The following is a 21,218-nucleotide window of genomic DNA, read 5'->3' on the forward strand; positions in this document are numbered from 1 at the left end:
CCACTTATTTCTCTTAGGTCTGGCATTCTTATAGAGAAAAACAGGTCTAGCTGTTTTCCATTGATAATACACAGCCAAAAGGCAAAATCTGTTGCAGGTCTTGAATTTAGTAAACAAACATTTCCATTTTGGTCCTTCGACTGAAAAGTAATTTATATGATCTCTGAGAATGTGTTGTCTGTTTTTCATGCAGGAGACAGATTTTCATTTTGTTGCTAACTAAACACAGGGAAAAAAAGAAACCAACCCTTTGAAATAGTTTTCCTTCAAAAATATCCTTGAGGAAAGGGTAGAAGCTTGTGGTTTATTTTTCCCATTGCTTCAAAATGACCTTCTTACATCTGCAGGAAAAACACTCAGGGGGCTGTTGAACCATGAAGGCATATTCACTTAGGGCACTGGGTGCCACAGTGATTTTGACTGAGCATTGGCTACGGTGCAGGAAAAAAAAGGGGGGGTTGTGTTTTGTTATTTTGCTTTCTGCAGCCTGGCAAAAGGAATGGGGTCAGGAGATGCGTGCTTGGGAAAGACCCAAAGAGGGAGCTGGAAATATGCCAGCCACTTTGAGTCACAGCACACATACTCGTAAGTATCTTTGTACCTTACAAAGTCCTGACTTTTCAAATAAAGCCATCACTGCTGTTAAAGTATTTACATAAAGTAAAACAAATAGCTTTGAGTGCTGCCTGCATTCTCCCTTGTTCCAGCCATACTTTTACCCTGTGAACTGTGACTCCTGTTTGCTTAAGGCAAGGCTGGGCCAGGCTGAGGAATGTGATATCTGGTGATGAATGAATGGAGAAGTCCGCATGTACTTGGGATGCTCGCTGCGGAGTAGAGCAGCACGAGGCCTGCCTCCTGCTTCTGCCTGCTTTGGGGGGATTTCGTGTCAGAAATAGGAAGGCCACGTGAGCAAGCTGTACAGCTGTGCTGCAGTGAGCAGGCACCAAGCTGTAGGTGAAGGGTGGGAGACGTGGGTGGTGGTTTGATTTCACTACGAATATAGACAGAAATATATGTTTGCATATACAGTTGCATATTAATGCGTATTACATATTTCTTTTTATGCATGTATTATATATTAATACATACACGTGCATTGTAGCACATCTATATGTTAATATGTAAGTATTATGTATAAAACATTACATAACATTTAGACTGTGTGTAGTAAAACCACACGTAGATTTCTTCCCAAGTGAGGAGTGTGTAGAGCTGATGTTCTGCACACACTACCCCTGAAACTGTGGAGCTGCAGGCAAGCTGCCAGCCGGGCTGGGCAGAGAGGGCTTCCCACTATCTGTGCCATGGAGCCCTCTGTACAACTGTACCATGTAGATGCATGGAGGCTGTGCTCAGTCTGTCCCCTGGCATTGAATTTGCTGACCTTTGACTTGGCTGCCCTGCCAGATGAAGTTCAGGTATAAATGTATTACATCTGTTTTCCTGAAATGGCATAACAGAGAAGGTGGCATGACTGACTTTTTAGCAGTTTCAAGGAAATGGTGGAGTTCATTTTTTAAGTTCTGCCCTGGGGTTGTTTTCTTCAGTCCCTCGTTGTTTTCTTGCATTATTTTTTTTATACCAAGTCTATGAGCTAATCTTGCTACCAGACCAGGAGGCAGAAACAATCTGGTCTGACCTTCCACACTGCAAAGGCTCTGAGCTTGCAGTGATGAACGCACTGTTTAAGATGTTATTCAGTGCTTTTTTGGGTCTAAGTCAATAACGGACAATCCATTAGTTCCCCATAAGTTGTTTCAATGGCTAATTACTTGCACAGTTGAGGAAATTGTTCTCTAATTCCAACTTAAATTTTTCTGAATTCGAGTTCCAGCTGTTGGATGTTACTGTACTCCTCTCTGCCAGCCTCAAGAGCCATCTATTATCAAATTTCTGCTCCCCATGGAAATGCTTAAAGGCAGTGATCAAGTCAGTTTCTTTGGGGATTGGTGGTTTTCTCTTTTTTGTTTGATTATGATTTTTATTTTTTTGAGAAGCTACACAGATTAAATTGCTCGAGGCTTTCACTGGAAGGTATTTCTGAGCAGCTCTGGGTGTGCACACGCTGCGTTGCTGCGGTGAGGCGGCTCTCCAGCTGAGTGTGGGAGCGCGGAGCAAGGCACGGTGCGGCTCTCCCTCGGCGGCATGGCGAGGAAGGGATGTTCTGACCCATGTAATTATGGTTAAAAGTGTCGGGAGCCGGAGCTGCTTCCCTGCAAGAGCCCAGCTGGGTGCCGAGTCAGCTGCTCTCTGGCTTGTGGCTGCTTTTGTGCTGCACGCTAGAGGGGAGATGCAGTCGATGATTGTGAAAGATTTTTATTGCTCCTACATATGGAGCCACATGAATGTGGGCATTGGCACCGGTTTAGCCTCTTATTTTGCTGACCTTGGATAACACGGTGTTGGAGGGCTTGAGGTCTTTTATGCAAGGCAGGCGACGGGAATGAGGAAAGCCCACAACAAAGCGATGGCAACAGCAGCCTTGGCACGAGTGGGCTCTGATGTGGAGAGCCTCCTCTATAAGCAGTTCTGTTGAGACTGTTGCTGGTACAGATGTGGTCACGAGGCCGATACGGTTCTGCCTGATGTGCGCTCCACTCATTGGGAGCGCTGTGAAATGTTGCTGTGTCACTTCAGGGGTAGCCAGAAGAGGCCTTTGTGCTGTCTCCTGGGATCTGCTCCTTCCCTGGTAATGCTGTGGCCATGCTGCAGCAGGGCCGGGGCCTTTAGCTGGCACAACAAGGATGTCTCGGCAGCACTGTCCCTCTGAAAACAGAGCTGCCTGCTGTTCTTTCACACATACAGTACGTTTACTGAAGCATTTCAAGGAGGTGGTGGCCTTCAGACTATAAGGCCTCTTCTGAGTGGTGATCATTTCCTTACCTACAGAGCAGCAGCTGCAAGCAGTGCATCCCAGGGACCCGGCTGTGCCCCGTGAAGGTTGCTCATCCCTGCTGCCACCTGGCACCAAGTACCTGGAGATCTTCCAAATCCTGTCAGCAGATCTCACCCTGCTGCCATTGAACTAACAGGCACCACCACCAGCACATGTTCTTTGCAGCAAGCTTTGGCATAATGAGGGGCACTTAAGTGGGATTTGTTGCTCAATGCATTTCTGTTCCTTTTGCTGCTGTATTTTGAGCAGGAATGAATGGCTAGGGGAATCAGGAGCTAATGGTTGTTTTGGTGCAACTTTCAGGTCTTTGGGGAACACTCCCAGAAAGATAGAGGACAGGTTGGGTAGTGATGGCCTTCCCATTTTGGGGTTGGTCTGGTGTTCCGTGAGCCTTGGCCTGAAGGAAACTAAAAAGGCAACATGTCTTCGAGTATGACATACATTAGCTGGAATTGAGAATTACATACCCATACATACTTCGTATGTGTGGCTTAAAGTGCATAAAAGCAAGTGGTGAGGGATGTGCTGCCTTATGTAGGGCTCTGTGTACCTCACCTCAGCCTGAGATTAATGGCCAGAGTGTGTCCTGGCCCTCTTGTTTACTGCACTCTGTGTAAAGAATTTCCACAAGTACAGCTGAAGGGAGTGAGAGGCATCCTCAGGCTTCTGTCTGTAATGTGGACAAATAAAAACCATGGATGCTCATGAGTACTTCCTAACAGAGCAGTTTCCTTGGGGATTCAATTAGTTACCTCATGATCTGCTGTAAAAACAGAAACGTATGAGGCCCAGCCAGGCACTGCCAGGAAGGTTTCCCTTCCTGGTTTACTTTCAGTATGTTCTGGTCTACGGGAACATAAATGTTGTCTCTTGGATGATTTCTGTTAAAATCAAGCAAGCTATGACCATCTGTATCATTTGTTCTGTTGAGGTTTAAAGTTGTGTTGGCAGCAAAATCGTAAATGGAAGTTGTTTGTAAAAACCACTGCTGACAAAATAACTGGAAGTACTGGTCCTTTTAAAATGCTTGCCTGGAGATTCTTTTTTCTCTTTCGCTGTGGATGTTCGGTTACAAAGTTTGCTGTGTTGGCTTGGAGGTCTCTGCGTGCTGAAGCTCTCTGGGCACAGCTCAGCAGTGTTCAGAGCGTAGTAGCTGGTCCGTAGTGTGAAGGGTGAATTGCACTGCCAAAATGCTAACTGCTTTGCTGCAGTCATTGTTTTGGCTTTTTTTTTTTTTTCCCCTTTTCTTTCTTTTTTTTTTTTCCCAAGTCATTTGTCATTCAGCTGTGGGGAAGAATGGTTTTGATCACAGTTCAGTGCCTGAATGCCAGTATCTTACTGGAGGAGTAAAGGAAAAACTACTGGTGTGCACCAAAAACTAAGCTTACTTTTTAAGTTGTTTGTGTTGGTCTCTTCTTTATCACACAGGATGGTGTAAACTCTCATGCCTCCTGGTGTGAGTGTTGTGGTTTTCCTGTGCAGTGTGGCCATGTGCTGTGGTGTGCTTACCTGAACAAGGCCTCTCTGGAAATGTTTTTTTTTGCTTGGCACTCATGTAGCTTGAGGGAAATTCAAGAACAGAAATGCTCAAATAATGACTTTAAAGACCCTGAGAAAATAATAATGCTTGTGAAAATGTGATATACTTTTTTTTTTTTTAAGATGCACCTGATTTTACTTATGTCTTTATATCAATTTGCTGACTTAATTTATTTGAATGCTAAAGGCTTTAGGGAAATTCTTTTCCAGGGAATTAATCTTTTAACTAAAGCAAATACTAAATATGACATACACCAGTATTCCTTTTGACAATATAGCATTTGTCTTCTAAAAATGAAGTAGAAAACACATGCCCCATGGGCCAAATTCCACTTTATGCTAACATAAATTCAGAACAACTTCATTGTTATCAATTACACTGTTATTCTGCAATAAATACAAATCATTTAAGCAGAGAACTGATAATGTAATACCACTATGTAAAATCCTGAGCTGAGAGGCAAAAACCAAGACCAAAATGGTAATAAGAGAGGCTGGTTCACAGAACTTTCTAGTAAGTTTTATGCAATATTTGACTTAATTTAATGGTTTGGAATTTTTTTTCCCTTATTTTAATTGTCTGAGAGAGCAATTCCAGGCTGCTAAAATTTCTCCACAAGGCAGAATGATTTGTTATGAGAATTTTAAGAAATAAGCTTTTACCTGCTGTCTAACACCTGGCAGACAGCTACTGCTGTTTGCAGGATAGGGATTAGAGGGACTGATGGTCTGATTTGATGATAATGGTTATCTGTTAGTGTTTCTTGAGGTTAGATTGCATGTTGTTGCGCACTGTTTTTTTCAGCTTCTCTCTTTTTTTTTAATCATTTGTCTAACTCTGGGCTGTTGGGTGTCGTTTGTTGTTTTTGCCACTTGTTGTTTCGGATGCATACAATTAACGTCTCCTTTCTGTTTCCATCTTCTTCAGGATGACAGCGATGGGATTCCCTGGTCAGAGGAGAGGGTGGTGCGGAAGGTCCTTTATTTATCTCTGAAGGAGTTCAAGAACGCACAGAAGCGGCAACATGGGGATGGCATTAGTGGAAGCCTGAAGGCAGTGAACGGTAAGCTGCCTCCCTGGTATCTCTGCAAGGACTCAGTTGTTTCAAATGCAGCTCCTTTGCTGCAGCAAGGAAGGAGACCAGTGCACCATCTGGCACGCACTGTGTCCTTTCAAAATACAAAGAAGAGCTCATTTCTAAAGTGCTTAAAATACCCGATTTGAACAATCTATGTGTTTCTGTTTCTGGTGAGCTGTTGTAGATAGGGATAAGGGTGGAGGGTAGGTGTTGAACTGGAGGCCAGAGCAAAGCTGTTCAGTAGAAAAGGAGGCTTCTCTGATCTGTCTGATCAGTGATGTGCTTTGTAGGTCTACAGCAAAGGTGTCCAGTTAAAGGTAAATGATTTCTTACAGATGCAGTGAAAATTTGTGAGAAGATAAATGAAAACTGTCTGAATCAGTTACACTGGTGAAGGACAGATAGACAGAATATACTTGTTAAGTGCCATTCAAGTAGAAGAAACTGGCTAACCAGGACCTGCAACTCTGGAGTGGGCTTGATTCAGGCCCTCAGTTGCCCAAAGGTGAAGTAACACGGGACCTATGTAAAAAGATGTAGGGGACTGAGGGCAAATGTGCTGAGACACTGGATTCCCACAGTTAAGTTCTTCAGGGAGTTTAAAGGTTTTTAAAAGTGACAGAGACAAAGCTACATGATAGGGACTTGTTTATGTCATCCTTTGACATTGACCGGAGGTGGCAAAGGAGTTAGGGTAATGACTGTTACTGTTGTTTGTCATTATTATCACTTGTTTCTTATCCCCTTCCCTATGGTAGCCTAGAGGTGAACCTAAGTGCCTCTCTTGCAGATTTGCTCACTGACACAGCACCCTTTTTGAAAAGGCTTTGTCATGCTAGCTTGAGCCTTCAAAGCGATGAGTAGCAGGATTCAGATTTCTGGGCAGGCTTACTGTTCTCTCTTCACTCTCAAGAGCTTATTTGCTTCTTTATGGAAGTTTATAGCAATTCCTTTTAAGCACGTGCATAACTATACATGTGCTAATGCATTACAGCAGCAGCTGGGTGCTTGCTTACTTGGTAGGTTATTCATATTTATATGTAACTTGTGTTTTTGACATGGTGAGTCAAATTTCACTGCATTTTCGCTGAGCCTTATTGCTGACAAGGCAAAAACCTAGGGGAATGGCTGGAGAACTGCAGACAACACAATAAAGTTACTGTATTGCGTAAGCAGTTGTGAGCTCCTTAATGTGATTAAAGATGACCTCAGACTTCTGAGTTTAGTAATAATATCAAATACTGATCTGATGGGAAGGGGCATCTAGCTTTAGCAGCAAGCGATTAATAAGCTTGGAGGTGTACACAAAACAGTGCTGCTTTTTTTTCCCCTCCAACACCTCTGCATCATTGATCTTCTGTCAAACACAATTTCTCTTGGAAAGTTTCTTATTCTATTGTGGGGATTTTGTTTAGTCAAAGGAAAAAGTCTAAAGGCGTGAAGCACAGTAATTGTGTGTTAGGAGGCTTTGATGGTGTGCCAGGTTACAGGATGACTGAGGTTTTTATGGTGTCTAGTTTCTCCAAAGGCAGCTGAGATGAAAAGTGAGTTGGCTGGGAATGCTATGTGAATGCAGGTACCAGGCATGGAATATGCCACAGGCTTTCTCTGGCAAGGGCATGGCTCACGACTTCAGAGCTTGCCTCTGGTGTTAAGAATTGGATTGCTGGGTGCTTTTTCTCCTTCACAAAAACAGGTGATCAGTTCTGTGGGGCTTTTGGCTTGCTTACTTATTTACTGATTTTGAGTTAGAATTATGCTCTGTTGTTTTCCTTCTGTTTGTTACATGATGCTTTAAATGTCCTGTCTCAGCACTGCTGTATTTCAACAGTACTGTCCAAAGGCTATTGTATTTAGAAGAACGTGTCGCCATATAGAAGAAAGCTTTACAGAAGGGAGGAGGATTGACACGGTGCAATGACGTTAAGAAAATCTATTAAAACATAAAGTTTGCTCATTATATCTTTTAAAGAAATATTAACCATATATTTTCAAATCCACACATCTTTATGGACAGAGAAAAAAACAGGTCATGCTAAAAATTTACCAGAGTCTTTTGAATTTTGGAAAACATAATATTTTAAAGATTAGCTTTAGATCCATGACTTTATGCCATTAGAGTTTAAAAAAAAACATTTACTGATTCTGTTCTTTGTTTCAATATGAAGATTACAACCAATGTTTCTAGTGCGTTTTTTCAAAAGATAATATTGCAGTTAAGTACTTCTCTTTATTAGTGCCCAGCACCCACAGCTCTGTTGTGGGGGAACAAAAAATCCTAGCTGAAATTTAAAGGTGTTCTGTGCCTCCTGCCGTGGTTTAACCCTGGCAGGCAGCTCAGCTCCGCACAGCTTTTCACTCACTCTCCCCACATGGGGTGGGTGAGAATCAGAAAGGTAAAAGAGTGAGAACTCGTGGGTTGAGATAAAGACAGTTTACTAGGTCAAGCAAAAGCTACATGCAAAGCAAAACAAGGTGTTCATTTGCTGTTTCCACTCAGCAGGCAGATGTTCAGCCACATCATGCATAATGGTTTCTTGGGGAGATGAATGCCATCAGTTTGAACGTTCCCAATCCCCTTCCTCTTCCTTCACCCATGTAAAGGCAAGGGTTGCATCCATTTTAGGACTTGTGCTGCACAACCCTGTCACCGTCCCTAGTGAACATTAAGGGGTATTTCTCCTTCTGCTGCTGGAAATCAAATAGATCACCTTCCAGCACCTGGCACACCTAAGCATTTCCAAGAGTGGGAAGGAGAGCCCTGAGAGAAGTTCAAGCTGTCTGAGCTCCTTGCTGGAGGTAGAAGTGTAGGTTGGTCTCCTGTTTTTCTGGGAGCTCAGAGGACTGCAACGTTTGCAAAACGACTGGATAGTAAGATTTGATCTTGGTGCTGCCATCTGTAGTGCAGAGAGAGTTTGTTTTTTTCTTCTGGTTTTATAACTGTCATCCCCCTGTACTTATTTACAAGCTTGCAATCTGTAGTTTTTTTCCTGAGAAAGTACTGACTTCTGGCAATAGAAGAAGATAAAATATGCGCTACTCTCCAACAACTGTTGTCTTTAAGTACTTTCTATGGCTTCAGAGCATCTGAAGTTGCATAAATATGCTACATAGTTGTTTACTAGTGTTCTCCAACAGTTCATGGAAGTTCTACTGCTGAACTTTCATGAACATCATTATCAGAATATTTCAGCTGGTTAGTGCAGTAGTACATCTAATGATACGGCAGCCAGTACAGTGCTGCTTTTCTTATTGATAGTGTGAAAAGTGAGTTCAGCTTAAGTGTTGTAAGAGGTGAACCCATTAACAGGAGCATTCTCTGTGCTGAAATTTCTGCATGCTCAAAGAGGGGCCAGTGGTGGCACAGGGAAAACTTCCATGCCTCTCTGAACAATACAAATTAATAAAATAAAATGGAAGAATTCAAATGAGTTTTGGAGATTAACTGTATTATAGTGTATTATATATGGCTGCCTCCACCTTGCCATTAAAGATATCTGTTATCCTGAAAGCAGTCTTGCATGATGGTTTTGTTTGGGGAGGGTGGTGAAGAACAGAGTTGGGGATATCCTTACTCCTACCTTTCTTTGCATACACTTTTCACTTGAAGATTTTTGCTTGTATGTTTGTCCTGCTAGTTCTTTTCCCACGTTTTTGTCCTGCTTTCTTCACTCTTGGGTTTTTGTTGGTTGGTTGGCTTTTGTTACCCAGCCAGAAGGATTTCAGAGAAAGAGCAGGGGTGTTTTATGGCTATTCTAACAGTGGACGTATTTCTGCATGTTTATGTTGGCTCTAGGTGCCCACAGAGTATAGAATGACACTCCACAGTATGCCTATGTTTGCTACATTCTCCTCCAGCATGTGGGAATATAAAATCCAAAGGGGATGCCTCTGTAAGTTGTCAGGAAACCTTTTGTAGTCCTAAGTGGGATGCTGGAGTTCTGATTATGGAGACAGCGTTGCCCACTGGAAAACCTATGGGGAACTTCTTTACTGATTTTGATTATTGCTGCCTGTCATCTGTGTTAGGATTTTAAGGATAGGGACTGGTGTTTGGAATGGTGATATGAATTTTCAGACATCCTCATCTAAGAGGTAAGCTAATTCCCCTAGGAAGTAGCTTTCTTGTATAGCATAGGATGAGAAATAAGGCTGGGCATGGGGTGTTACTGTTGCTTGCATTCTGTTAATGAGAATTAAATCAGTATGTCAAAAGAGTGCATCTTAAGCAAATTTTTATGACAGAGATCTTAAATTTTATTTTTAGAAAGTAGCAATAAAGAAGAAGTTTGCAATCCAAAAGTGCTGGCATTTCATAAATGCAAAAGTGCAGAAGTTTGCGTGTTTGTTTAAGGTTGGTAATTCTACGGAAATGACAAACTAGACAATGGAATTATTCAAGCATATCGTGCATTGACAGTAGCTATACAAAAGGTGTCATGACAATTTCCAAACATGCCAACTGGGTTAAGTGTGTGGCAAACATTAGCTTGTAGGGAAATTGAATGTATGTGAGGGAGTATTTTGGTTCAAGGAGGAAGTCTTGCACGCCTAATGAATCAAGAATTGATGAGTAAAAATATGTAATATTTCTATTCTGACATTCTTCACCTTACATTTAGTCTTCTTAAAGTCATTAATTCATTTGTAGAGGCGAAGGAACTTCATGCAGTCTTTAAATTTGGTCCACAGTTGGCTGTGGTGTCCATTCCTTCCTCGTGCTGCTCTGTTCCTGTCCTGAACCACTTCCACACAAATGCCAGGGCAACTTTTGCTATAGGTTGTTCCCTCCACTGAAGAGCTGAAATGCAAGACAGACAACTGGGAGCCTCTGAGGCATCACATTCCCTTGTCTGGGGCTACCCATCCCACAACCGCCATGCTGAGCAGAGCAGGGAGCTGCGCTACTTGGAAGGGGCTGTGTTTGTGTTTGATGTGACTACTTTCAAGTGTTTTCATACTCCCTGCCCCATGGTTTTCAGCTACGCTCCCCGGTGGGCTGTGTTTTTAAAAAAGAAAGTAGCCCTTGTCCTTCACTGCGATGATTCAGATGCAGTAACTTCATCTCTCTTATTTTTGAAAGCTTCAATTAAATATTGGAAGAAGGTTTTACGCTAATGTTTGTCTAGGGAGCTTTTCACTCCATCAGAGATACGAAATTGCATTTGTTGACAGTAGGTAATGTCTGTCTGTCTCCCTCCTAAGCTTTAGTAGAAGATTGTAAGTGTGCCAAGGACCCTTGTCAGTATAAGTGGATTTTTAAAATGCATTTACAGAAGCAGAAATACCTCCTTCAGTCTCACAAGATTTTCCCTTTACATTCCGAGTAAACGGCCTGTTTGGCTAGTTTTAAACTGTGATTAAATATAGATGTTTTCAACTAAAAGGTTCAGAAAATAAGCATTTGAGCAGATTTGTCATGGCACTCAATGTCACTTTCACTTTGGTGCTTGCTGGCAAGTGCATTTCAAGATTAACAAATAAATAACAGGATGTTGGGGCTGGGCTCCGTTGAAAATTTCCAAATATCTCTTCCTTTCTTTGTTTTTAGAACAGAATTTGTTCTTGAGCCTGCCGGGGTCTTGCTTGTTCATTAGTTGACGCAGGCTCTTTTTGCCTTTTCCATCGTCATCACTTAGAAAAGTTCTGCAGGCCAAATTACACCCTCCATAATCTCTGCCCAATTTGATTACGTCCAAATGGTGCTCCCATCTTAATTCAATTTCTGTATTTCTCAGGACTGCCAGAACATTTTCTCTTGCAGGACAGCTGCCATCCCTTTTCTCTCGAAGATAAGAGGTGGATATATTTCTAATAGGGAAAACAGCAGAATTGCATAATTAATTTCCTTAAAACGTCTTTTCACTACCACTAAAAGGAGTTGCTATTGCCCCCGAGTGTATTTCTAGTCAAAGTAATTTTAAAAATAATTTTGCCTCTCTGCATATTGTTAATTGTAGGTAGTGGAAATTTTTTTTAACAGCGATGAATTATCCACAGAAGAGCTTACACAGTCTGCAGGAGACTGAGTTAAAATAATTAGGATGAGGAAAAGGATCAGAAGTGGTTGGTGGGTGTAAGGGCTGCTGCTCTCACTGTCTTACGCTGGTTCTGTCACTTGTCTGCCCATGCAGTGAACTTCATTCAGCAAATTAAAGTGTCCATGAAATAAAACTTTGCCTTAATCTCAACCGGTGAGCAGCAGTTTTATTTTCCTTGATTCAGGGTTGTTTTTGCGTAGCTGCTGCCTTGGATTTATTGTTTGTATCAGCAGTACAGGGAGCACCCTTCAGTGCAGACAAGCAAACTGCTTAATTCTGTTTTCTGCAGCTATAAAATTGGCAGCCTAAACCTGGACCCTGACATCTTTTAGTCAGGCATACACAGCCAAAAGGATGGTGATTTTTCAAATACCTGGTAGAATTGGCAGTTATGTCAAAAGGTGGACCTTCTGTCAATCCTCACTTGCGTGTTTTGTGAGTGAGACATAACTTCTTTGACAATAATATTAAGTCTGTACATTCTTGTAGCGAGGCATGCAAGTGGGTTTTGGCTTATCCCACTTGTCTGGGGAGAAATGTTTGGCAAAATATACATAAGTTGCTGGAAAATTAAAAGTGTCTTGGTACTTTCTATGGTGAGAGGCAGTGCTTTGTACTGAAAACCAACCATTCATCCAGTTATCTGATATGGCAGTTTAAACAAACTTGACTGCTTTTATTATTAGATGACGAATTTTTTATTGGGATGTTGAAAATCAGAGGGATCTACTTGAGAACATTATCCTTCAAACTCTGGCAGCCTGGGGTGGATGAAGAAGCGTGCTGGTGACATGCTGGGATGAGAAATGATGATGCCAGCGGCTTTCTCCAGCTGTTGAGTTGCGTTGAGGAGTGATAAAGAGGTAGCTTGTGCTTTACATAGAAATCAAAACAAAATTAAGCAGCTGTTGAAGGTAGTGTAAACGATGGAGTTCCATAGCAAGACTCGCCTGGTTGTCAAAAGGGATGGAAAATTCTTTGTGTGAAATTTGGACACAAAGTGGAGATGAAGGCAGAGATACAATGGTACGCTCAGAAGAAGCGAGAAAAGTGCTTCTCTGTTTAGCAACCACAGCTGTCAGGAGGCACAGGAGTGGGGAGAAGGATACTTCAGCTTTTTCTATCTGATAGCCAGCGTTTGTCAGTAGTGTTATTTTAGTGTTTATTAAAAGTGCAGTGGAGAAAAATGTCTGCAGGTTGGAGCCCTTGACTGCTGTTGTAAAGTGGGTTTAAATTTCACTACTCGTGTAGTTGCTCTGTTACCCATGATTGGCAGAAAGAAACCGTGCACTGAATAACTAGCACTTTTAATTGGAAGGACAGACAGCAAGGGATATAACCAGTAAGGCAGCAGAGGAAAAAAAAAAAAAGTCAGTCATTGAGACAGCATGCTCTATTTCATTAAGAAAATAGCAACACAATGGAAAATAACCTAAAGGTGGAGAGGAGTTTCAGTCAGTGGCTTTAAAAGAAAAAGCAGAGATTAGTGACAGCTGGCTGTGAGCGCTGATGGGCACTGCAACCTTTCCCACAAGTTGCCAGACATAGCTGGCAGAGCACCTAATCGTGGCCTCAGCACCATCCGTGATGGGTGTCTGTGGGCTCTGACTTGTAACAGGAGGTCGCCAGTGGAAATAGACTTGGAGCAAACAGAACGATTCAGTAGATCGATGCTGAATTGTTTTTGGGTGTCATCAGCCCACGCTCAAACGTGTCATTTCTGCTGTGAAACGCTCGAAAATCTGTCTCCTTTTTAAGCAACAGAACCAGGAATTAGTCACCTTCATCTTACTGCTCAGAACAACCTCTGAGATCGGTCCGCATCCTGAGCCCAAGCCTCCGCCTTTTGGTTTGGTTTTGATGGAATCTTTTTGATTTTAAGGTCTCCAGGAAAGTGTTCTGAAATAACTGTTGCCTTTCGATAGCTGGTGGTGGTGGTGAGAGGTTGATCACACAGCAGATACTTCTCAGTGTTTGAGGGTAAATGTTTTCTAGAAAATAAATAGAGCTTAGCACATACACTGTTCAGTCGTAGCAGATCGCTCTGCATCGTAATAAATGCGCATACATTTTTCACTTATCTCTTTTTGTGTCTGACTAGCACAGATTTGTTACAGGCAGTTAATGTGCTGTTGTATCCAGAATTACATGAATAAACATTTTCAATAATCTTCCTTTCATGTCCATTATTGCTCATTTTAAATGACTTTAATACTGTGAAGGGGGTGTCCATCCATAGCTGCAGTGTACCAGCCCTGTACTTAGGTGGCAGGGGATGACAGTGACAAGCCAGGCCAGACCTCACAGACTGAGCTTACAAACATTGGTACGTTCAAAGGAGTAGTTTGCTCCAAGAGGCTCTTCACCCTCACCCATCCTGTTTGCTTCCCTCACAAGACCATTAAGCGAGCGCTGCAGTCGCAGTCGGGATGTTTTAGATCTGTCTACTAAGAGGCTAAGTCCTTTCAGATAAGCCTTGAACAGACAAGATTCATTTTTTACTTTGCTCAGAATTTCCTGTGCTTTGTTCTGCATCTGTTTGTGAAAGACTGCGTTATCTTTGAAAGCCTTCATCTTGTTTTCTTTATTCAAGCTATATGCTAAAATGGAAAAAGGGAAAAGCTGGAAGGAGCCAGCTGGAGCAATCTGCCAAGGATCCCACAGAGGGACAGAGCTGGCAGGCTCCTGAAGCCTCTTCATCTGACCTCTGCTGCAATTTGGGAAGCCAGGAGATAAGCCACTTTTCCTGCAAAAGACTTGGCCTCTGCCAGCCATTCAGAGTAGTGCCTGAAGACCGCGCCAGCATTTAATCCCATTTTTCTCATCCTGTGAAAGGCAAAGGCACTCACGGTTGGCTGTTTTTAAAGATGCTCTGTTTGCTGTGGCTGATCAGCATCACGGTGGTTTTATGTAATGCCTGCTGTGTATGTGGAGAGATAGAAGTTTAAAAGTGATGGCACGGGAAGAGTACGATTTCTCACTTTCTTCAAAACATAGGATTTTTTTTTCTTTTTACAGAAGGAATCGTACCACAGTGTTATCAAGAGAGTTAGAGCAATGCTAGAAGCATGCTGTCTCCTTCAGGACACTGGGAAAAGGCATCCTGGTTGTTCTGAAGCATTGCAGCTGCAGGTGTGCAGGATGGAGAGAGGTGAAGAGGGATTCCATCCCTGTCTGTGTTTCCCTGACTCCTGCTCCCTTGCTGTGATGCTGGGATCTTGTTTCAGAGCCTTATACGAGCTCTTGCTCTATGGCTCCATATGGCAGAAAGAAACAGTAGTGCTGTGCAGAGTCTCAAAACTGGTGCATATGGGGGTGGACTGGGGGTGAGAAGCATATTCCTGTTGTGAATTGTGCATGGAAGGCTTAATTTCCCATCCCTCCTACCCGTTCCTGTGGCGTGTCCATCCAGGAACGTGCTGTTTTTCTTCCAAGAAGTGTCCCGATGCTTCCCTTTAATGTACTGATCTATTGATAAGCAAAGATTTTAGTTTTGCCAGCATAATTAAAATGTTGTGCCTCCTACCTAGTCATTCTCCCCCTACATCTCAGAAGGTCAGCAAAGATTACCGCCAGGTGGAAGCTATGAATAAAGAACAGAACTTAACTGAATGTGGCTTGAACTCCAGATTTTCTAGAAACGTAGCTGTCGCTAGTCTTCTCCTCATCCCCCAAATCAATTGAAGATGGCCCTTTGTGCAGCTGTGCCTGTGGTCGCTGTGGTTAGGGACTGCTTGTCAAGTTTTATTTGAATGGAAACCTGTCCCTGATGCTTTGCCTTATCTCATTGTCCTGCTGAGATGAACTTCAAATGCCAGTTTACATTTACCCGGAAATGACCTCCTCTAATCGAAAAGGACAATGCTGTCTTAAGTAAGTAGATAAACAGAGCCCATTTGCAATTGCAGATTTAAATGCACTCTTTCATAGATGATCTTTGCATAGTATAGCAGTGTCCTTGAATATTTAGAACCTGACTAGCAAGAGAGCAGAACTGAAGAGTAAAAGTTCCTGGCCGAAGTAGGGTTTCTGAGCCACGAGCTGATGTTGATCTCTCTCAGGCTGGAAGAAGACTGTTTGGTACAAAACTCCCTTTGTGGTAGCATGGAAGGCAGTGCAGTAAAACTGGCATGCAAAATCTTGAAGGTTGATTAGCAACCAGACCATAGCGCAGGGTTATATACAAGTACTCTTCTCATAAAGTAGAATAAATGGGCCATTAGTTAAGGCACTGCTTCGCGTAGAAAACTCCCTTGATTTCTGTTTCAAATCGAGGTGCCTGCCACTAGTGGCCTGGAAAGCAGACTTTTTTCAGCTAGTTAAATGCTGGGGAAACAAGAGTTCAAGGTGCTTGCTGTGAACTTGAATTTTGGGGACTATGGGGAAGGTGGTTAGTTTTTTCTGGTATAGCGGGTGTTGAGATGGTGCTGGATCACCATCTGGTTGGATCGAAATTAGAACTGCTAACTAAATTCCTATTTAAAGTTTCTCACATCGTCTTGGACTCAGTGGTGATAGTCTCGTGAAGACTTCCTGCTAAATTTGCAGGAAAGGAGCAGACTGCTGAGAAGGACAGACTGCTCTTCAGTTTGTGCTCTTCTATTTCCACTGACATTCTGCCACTGCAGACTAAGGACTCACATGTTACTAATTGTTTTAGGAAAATAGCTTTCAGCTCTTGTCTAGTGGCTGTTTTCCCTGCTGACACTACGTTTACCAGATCCTTCAGGCAGCAGGATCCAGAGAGCAAACTGAAGGAGAGCGTGTTGTCCACTGCACTGGTTTCCTTTGCGTAAGTTGAAAGAAGAGGAGAAGTACTGCTTTCATATCCTCTTCTTACTAAAGCTCTAAGTGTGATAGGAAGGCCCTCACTATGCTTTTGCTTGTTTGTTTTCTGTAAAAATGGGTGTTGTTGTGCAGCTGGAAGAAGGAAGCTCAGGAGAGGCCAGCACTCCTCATCTCCAGGGCCAGGAACCAGGCTGTGAGTGCCCAGTTCAGATGAAGCTTTTGAGGAATTTGGTAATTCTGAGTGAATTCAAGAGGAGAGATGTTTTTTCTGCCAGGGTACAAGGCTGTTCCTGACAGCAGAAGAATATTTTGGAAGGTGACAGCTACCAGACACGGGAAATGTCCTCTAACCCAAGTAGGGGCATCCCGAATAAGAATAAGAATATGACTTCAGAGGAATTAATCTGATGCATGTAAGAAATCTGTGGCGATAATACAAAATGCCCCCCTTCTCTCCCAGACAACCTTATAACGTAACAGAATGTAGGTACCTTTTTGAGGAAGAAACTGGTTATGGCCCTTCTGATTGAGACTTTAAACAGTAAGGAGGCTTCATTGCAGGAGCTCACACATCCATTGGAGGACTTAAATGAATATACCGGCTTAGTTTTTAGACAGAAACTCTAGTGAAAAACAAACTGAATGCTACTGGAACCTTGTTGATTGAAGAACTTCCTGTGATGCAAATTTTTTCCCCTCAAAGCTCACTCAAGCACTGTACCCACTTAAGACTCCACAAGCTACAGTTTTACTTTATATCCTCACCAGTGATGTGCAGCAGATGTTGCTGAACACATTTTGTGCCATCTCTAGAAATAGAGCATTTCAAACTTACTTAGGTCTCTGAAAGAGTGATGCGTGGCTCGCTTCTGAATCGCATGAAAACTGCTTCCACTCCAAATCAAAGCTGCCTCTGCTACCAGCGTCTGTTTGGAGGGATATTCCGATTTGTACTGCTTGCTCTACATGAAATATAGGTCAGGATTTTTAACTTGCAATTACTCCAAGGACAAATAATTTTCAGACACTTCCGTGTTAATAATAAGCAATTAGAAGTACTCCCCTCTCTGCTTATCTGTGCTGCTTGTCCTCTCAGTGTCCTTTTTCCTATCTTCTCATGCTTTTTAAACATATTGTCTCCTTTCTCTGCATGCTTTTCCTCTTTTGCTATTTGTTTTTCATTCTTTGCTCTGTGTTTTCTGTGCTTTTTCCTTTCAGAGTGAGATCTCTTCTTGCATTTTGCTGTATTGTGAGCACAACTCCAGCCTGCTCTCTGCAGGCACGGTGTTACAGCCCTGCAAATCATCGATTTCTTTCTTTCCATCCTCCTCCCCCACTTCCAAATCCTGGCCCATCCAGCCTAATGTGAGAGCAGATTGGCCTCAGTATTTGGAGAAAAGATCTATAATAAGCACTGGGGACATGCTGGTAAAAAGCATCAGTATAGTATAGCAGGTCACTTGAAGTACTGACTGTACATTAATTCTCTAACTTATAATTAGCTATATTAAATTCCAATTTTCTGAAAGGAACCATTATCAAATAACACTCTGTTTGAAATCTCAAAGAAACATAAGGAATGAAAGCTTAGTCCTCTTACGCTTTCATCTTTCAGAAGCAATCCCTATCTTAACATCTTGACCTACATTTTCTTTTTACCCTCTCCAAGGGGCATTGTGTGGATATAATGTCTCAGAAGGGAGGTAAGGTTTTTATGCATGCATATGTGTTGACATACAAAGTTTGGAAAAAACAATGAGGCCTTCATGTCCCCAGTGACTTTTTTTTTTCCCCTCAGCTTAAAAGTGTTTTCCGTAATATCTCTAAGGCAGGTTTTAAGTTCAGAAAAAAAATAAAAATGTGAGGCATCCGCTTTGTTCCTTTGCAAGTGGTCTCCTTCTATCTATTGAAAACCGTTCCTGATTTTACATACCAGGAAAGGAAAAAAAAAGTCACTGCCCTTCTTTCTCATATCGCCCTCACCATTTAGGATCCAGCCATACATTTTCTTTTTCCCATTAAATGCGGGCACGCTCACGCTGCCTACTGGATGCCATCCTTTCTGCCATGTTCACTGCACAAGAGAAGGACAGGGCTGTAGAATACGCCATCTTCTCCCACTTCAGGACAGACTTGGTGCTGCAGCAGGCCCCACTCTGGGCTGGACATACAGTTAATCTCCCGTTTGTTCAACGTGTAAGTTTTTTGTTTCAGGCAATTTGTACACACAAAGTGCTAAGTATGTACTAAGCAAGAATGCCTTTCAAGATCCTTGTAGCTTGAGTTTCTCTTGGTAGATGCCTTGAAATGCAGGACGGGAGATATTCTGACTCCAGGCCGAATTTTGTTGCCTGGGCTGTTTCAGTTTAATATAGCTCTCAGCATTTTATAGGGTGAATTTATGGAGGGATTGCAGTCTACGATTTTTTCCCCTTCTTTTTTTCACCCTCTTTTTTCTTTCTTTCAGTATTTTCGCATCATCATGAGTTGTGTTGGTTTTCTTTGAATTCCAATAGTGTACTTTTGGTCTTAATTTTTCTTAATTATTATTATTGTAGTAACACAATGGTGAACTTTGGCATACATAGAACCTCTCGGGCATTATTTTGAAAGCTCCTCAATGTTTTCATCCCACATTCCTGTGCCATTCAATAGTAAGCACCTCCCACCTCCCTACCCCCGCATGTCTGTTGCTGTGCTTGAAACAAGAAACAGGCTAATGGGTTTTGGTTATGTGGATGAATGGAAGGGAGATTATGTGCAGTGAATTCTTGCCCACTTCACAGTTTCCCAGTGGTTTGGGGAAAAGACAGTATTCTTTAAAAATTACAAGATATGATATTTTATCTCCTTTGTTTACTCAGAAAGTTAAAGTTCTTAAGCATGCATCACTTTATATTCTTGACTGTATGAGTGTCTGCTGATGGCTGTTCCTAGGTTTCTATTAAGTCAGGAGACAGCGAGTGTTGTTTTACTTGTTTTACTCTGACTTCCAGAGCCCCCAGAACTTGAACAAATAAGCTTTTTAGGAGCAGCAGAATGGTTTAGAATCTCTTTGAGACCTCTGGGGGGTGCTGTGCCTGAAGTCTCTCTAACCAGCTCAGAAGCCTGCTGCAGTGCGGGAGTCTCAGCCGTCAGCCCTTGTGCCAGCTTTCATCTCGTCCCCCATGGCTTGTCTGCAGGCGTCGCAGAACAAAGGTGAAAGGAAGGTTAAGCTGCTGGTCTCAGGAGATAGAGATGGAAACTGCCTTACATATTGCTTTGCCCCCTCCTGCAGCATGCAGCCGGCCTGAGAGATCCCTGCTTCTTCCTGTCTGCCCTCCTCTCAGCCGTGGAGCAATTTCTCAGCGTGCTTCCTCCATGGCCATTCCTGACAGCTGCTGTGCATCACAAGGGCTGCTGCCAGCGTGTCATGTATAGGAAGTGCTCCAAAATCCTTACCTTGGGCAAAGCCTTAGGACAGAAACAGAGGTGAAACATCAGCACGCGTTTGGCTGAACAGTTTGTTCCTTCACATTGGGCTTTCATCTTGTGCTTGTGCTTTGGGTTTGCAGCAATTAATTGAAATGTTTTACCATCACTGTCACTAGCCTCCTCTACTCAGATAATAACTCTGCAAAGGGAATTCAGGGGCTGAGCCTATCTGGCAGTGCAGCACTGCATCCCGACCGTGGCCTGTCCTGCTCCCACCCTTAAATTAAATTCTTATAGTCTTCTTATGACCACATTGCTGTTTCATATGCTAAAATCATTCCAAATATATGTTTATTTTATTTTCTAAGTTATTAATTTGACTGTCTAGAAGTAGAACAAATGATGGAGAGGAAGAAGTCCCAAAAGCTCAAGGAGCAAATGCAGAGGAGATCTTGCAGAAGTTTAAGTTCTTGCATTGCTTCAAGCTGCACTCGGTGAAGGAAGGGGGTTCAGCGTGGCACTGGGTGTAGAGGGGAAGGTTTTGCTCCCAGGAAGAGCAGCTGCTGGCTTTGCCCTGACAAGAATTGCTTTTCTCTGAGCTTTATGGCTGAAACCTACCTGATAGGTAATAGAGATTTAATTGCTGTAAATGCGTAGATCATCATTCAAGTGTTTAGTAGAAGGAAGTGGTGTGCCAAAGCAAAAAAGTCCTTGTCAGCAAAAGGGTTGACAGCTTGACTGCTGGAGCCAGCTGATGGATGATCCTAGAGTTAGGGAGGGCATGTTCACTGAAAAGTTACTGAAAACGTGGAGTGGATGTAATTTAAATGGTTTAATTCACGTATCTGTCATATGTGACATGAGTTCTTGAGGAACGCGTAGCATTGAGCTCAGTTATTTTTTCCCAGGCCAGAGGGAGGACTTCTCAACACCCACCTCTGCTCGTTGTGTGGGAGCAGCATGGTTTTTCAGCAAAGGAAGTTTTTGTAGCTCATGTCACATTAGGAAAAACGCTGCTTCTGCCAGTCTGGAGGGCTGCCCGTGCTCCTGGCACATGTCACGAAAGGCAAAGCCTCATTGCCATGCGTTCGGATGTTAAGTGGGGCTGTGCAATTAGAAATGTGCCGTTCAGCGTTTGCCTTTCACGGCTTTTGTCACACACGGGCAGAATTACAGACAATAACGCAGAGGGTAACCTCCTCAAAAGGGCTTCCCGATGCTCCTGGGCTGTGCACCCTGTGCTAGCAGTGGCCTCCTCAGGAGTACAGGGGCAACCGTGCCCCTGCTCGGGACGTGGCATCGGGTCATATCTGCCTGCTGACACGGGGAGCCCAGCCTGCTCTAGTCATCCGTCTCTGCAGATCTGCAGGAACCACGCTTCGTTAGAGGAAAAGTGTGTACCAAATGTTAATCAGGGTGCCGTGTTGCTGTTGTATCTAGTTTCATGCAGATAGGCTG

General features: G+C 42.9%; 1 protein-coding gene across 1 annotated transcript in view; it reads left to right on the plus strand.

Moving 5' to 3' along the window:
• The window catches only part of JARID2 (jumonji and AT-rich interaction domain containing 2), a 204,875-nt gene that overhangs the window by 80,789 nt on the left and 102,868 nt on the right, over positions 1–21,218 (plus strand). Inside the window, exon 2 of the mRNA XM_085220153.1 lies at positions 5,367–5,502. Within this exon, the coding sequence (XP_085076279.1) occupies positions 5,367–5,502 (136 nt within the window). The remainder of the gene's footprint in view (positions 1–5,366; positions 5,503–21,218) is intronic.

The sequence above is a fragment of the Meleagris gallopavo genome, chromosome 3 (assembly GCF_905368555.1).
Source record: "Meleagris gallopavo chromosome 3, MGAL_WU_HG_1.1, whole genome shotgun sequence".
Classification (NCBI taxonomy): Eukaryota; Metazoa; Chordata; class Aves; order Galliformes; family Phasianidae; genus Meleagris; species Meleagris gallopavo.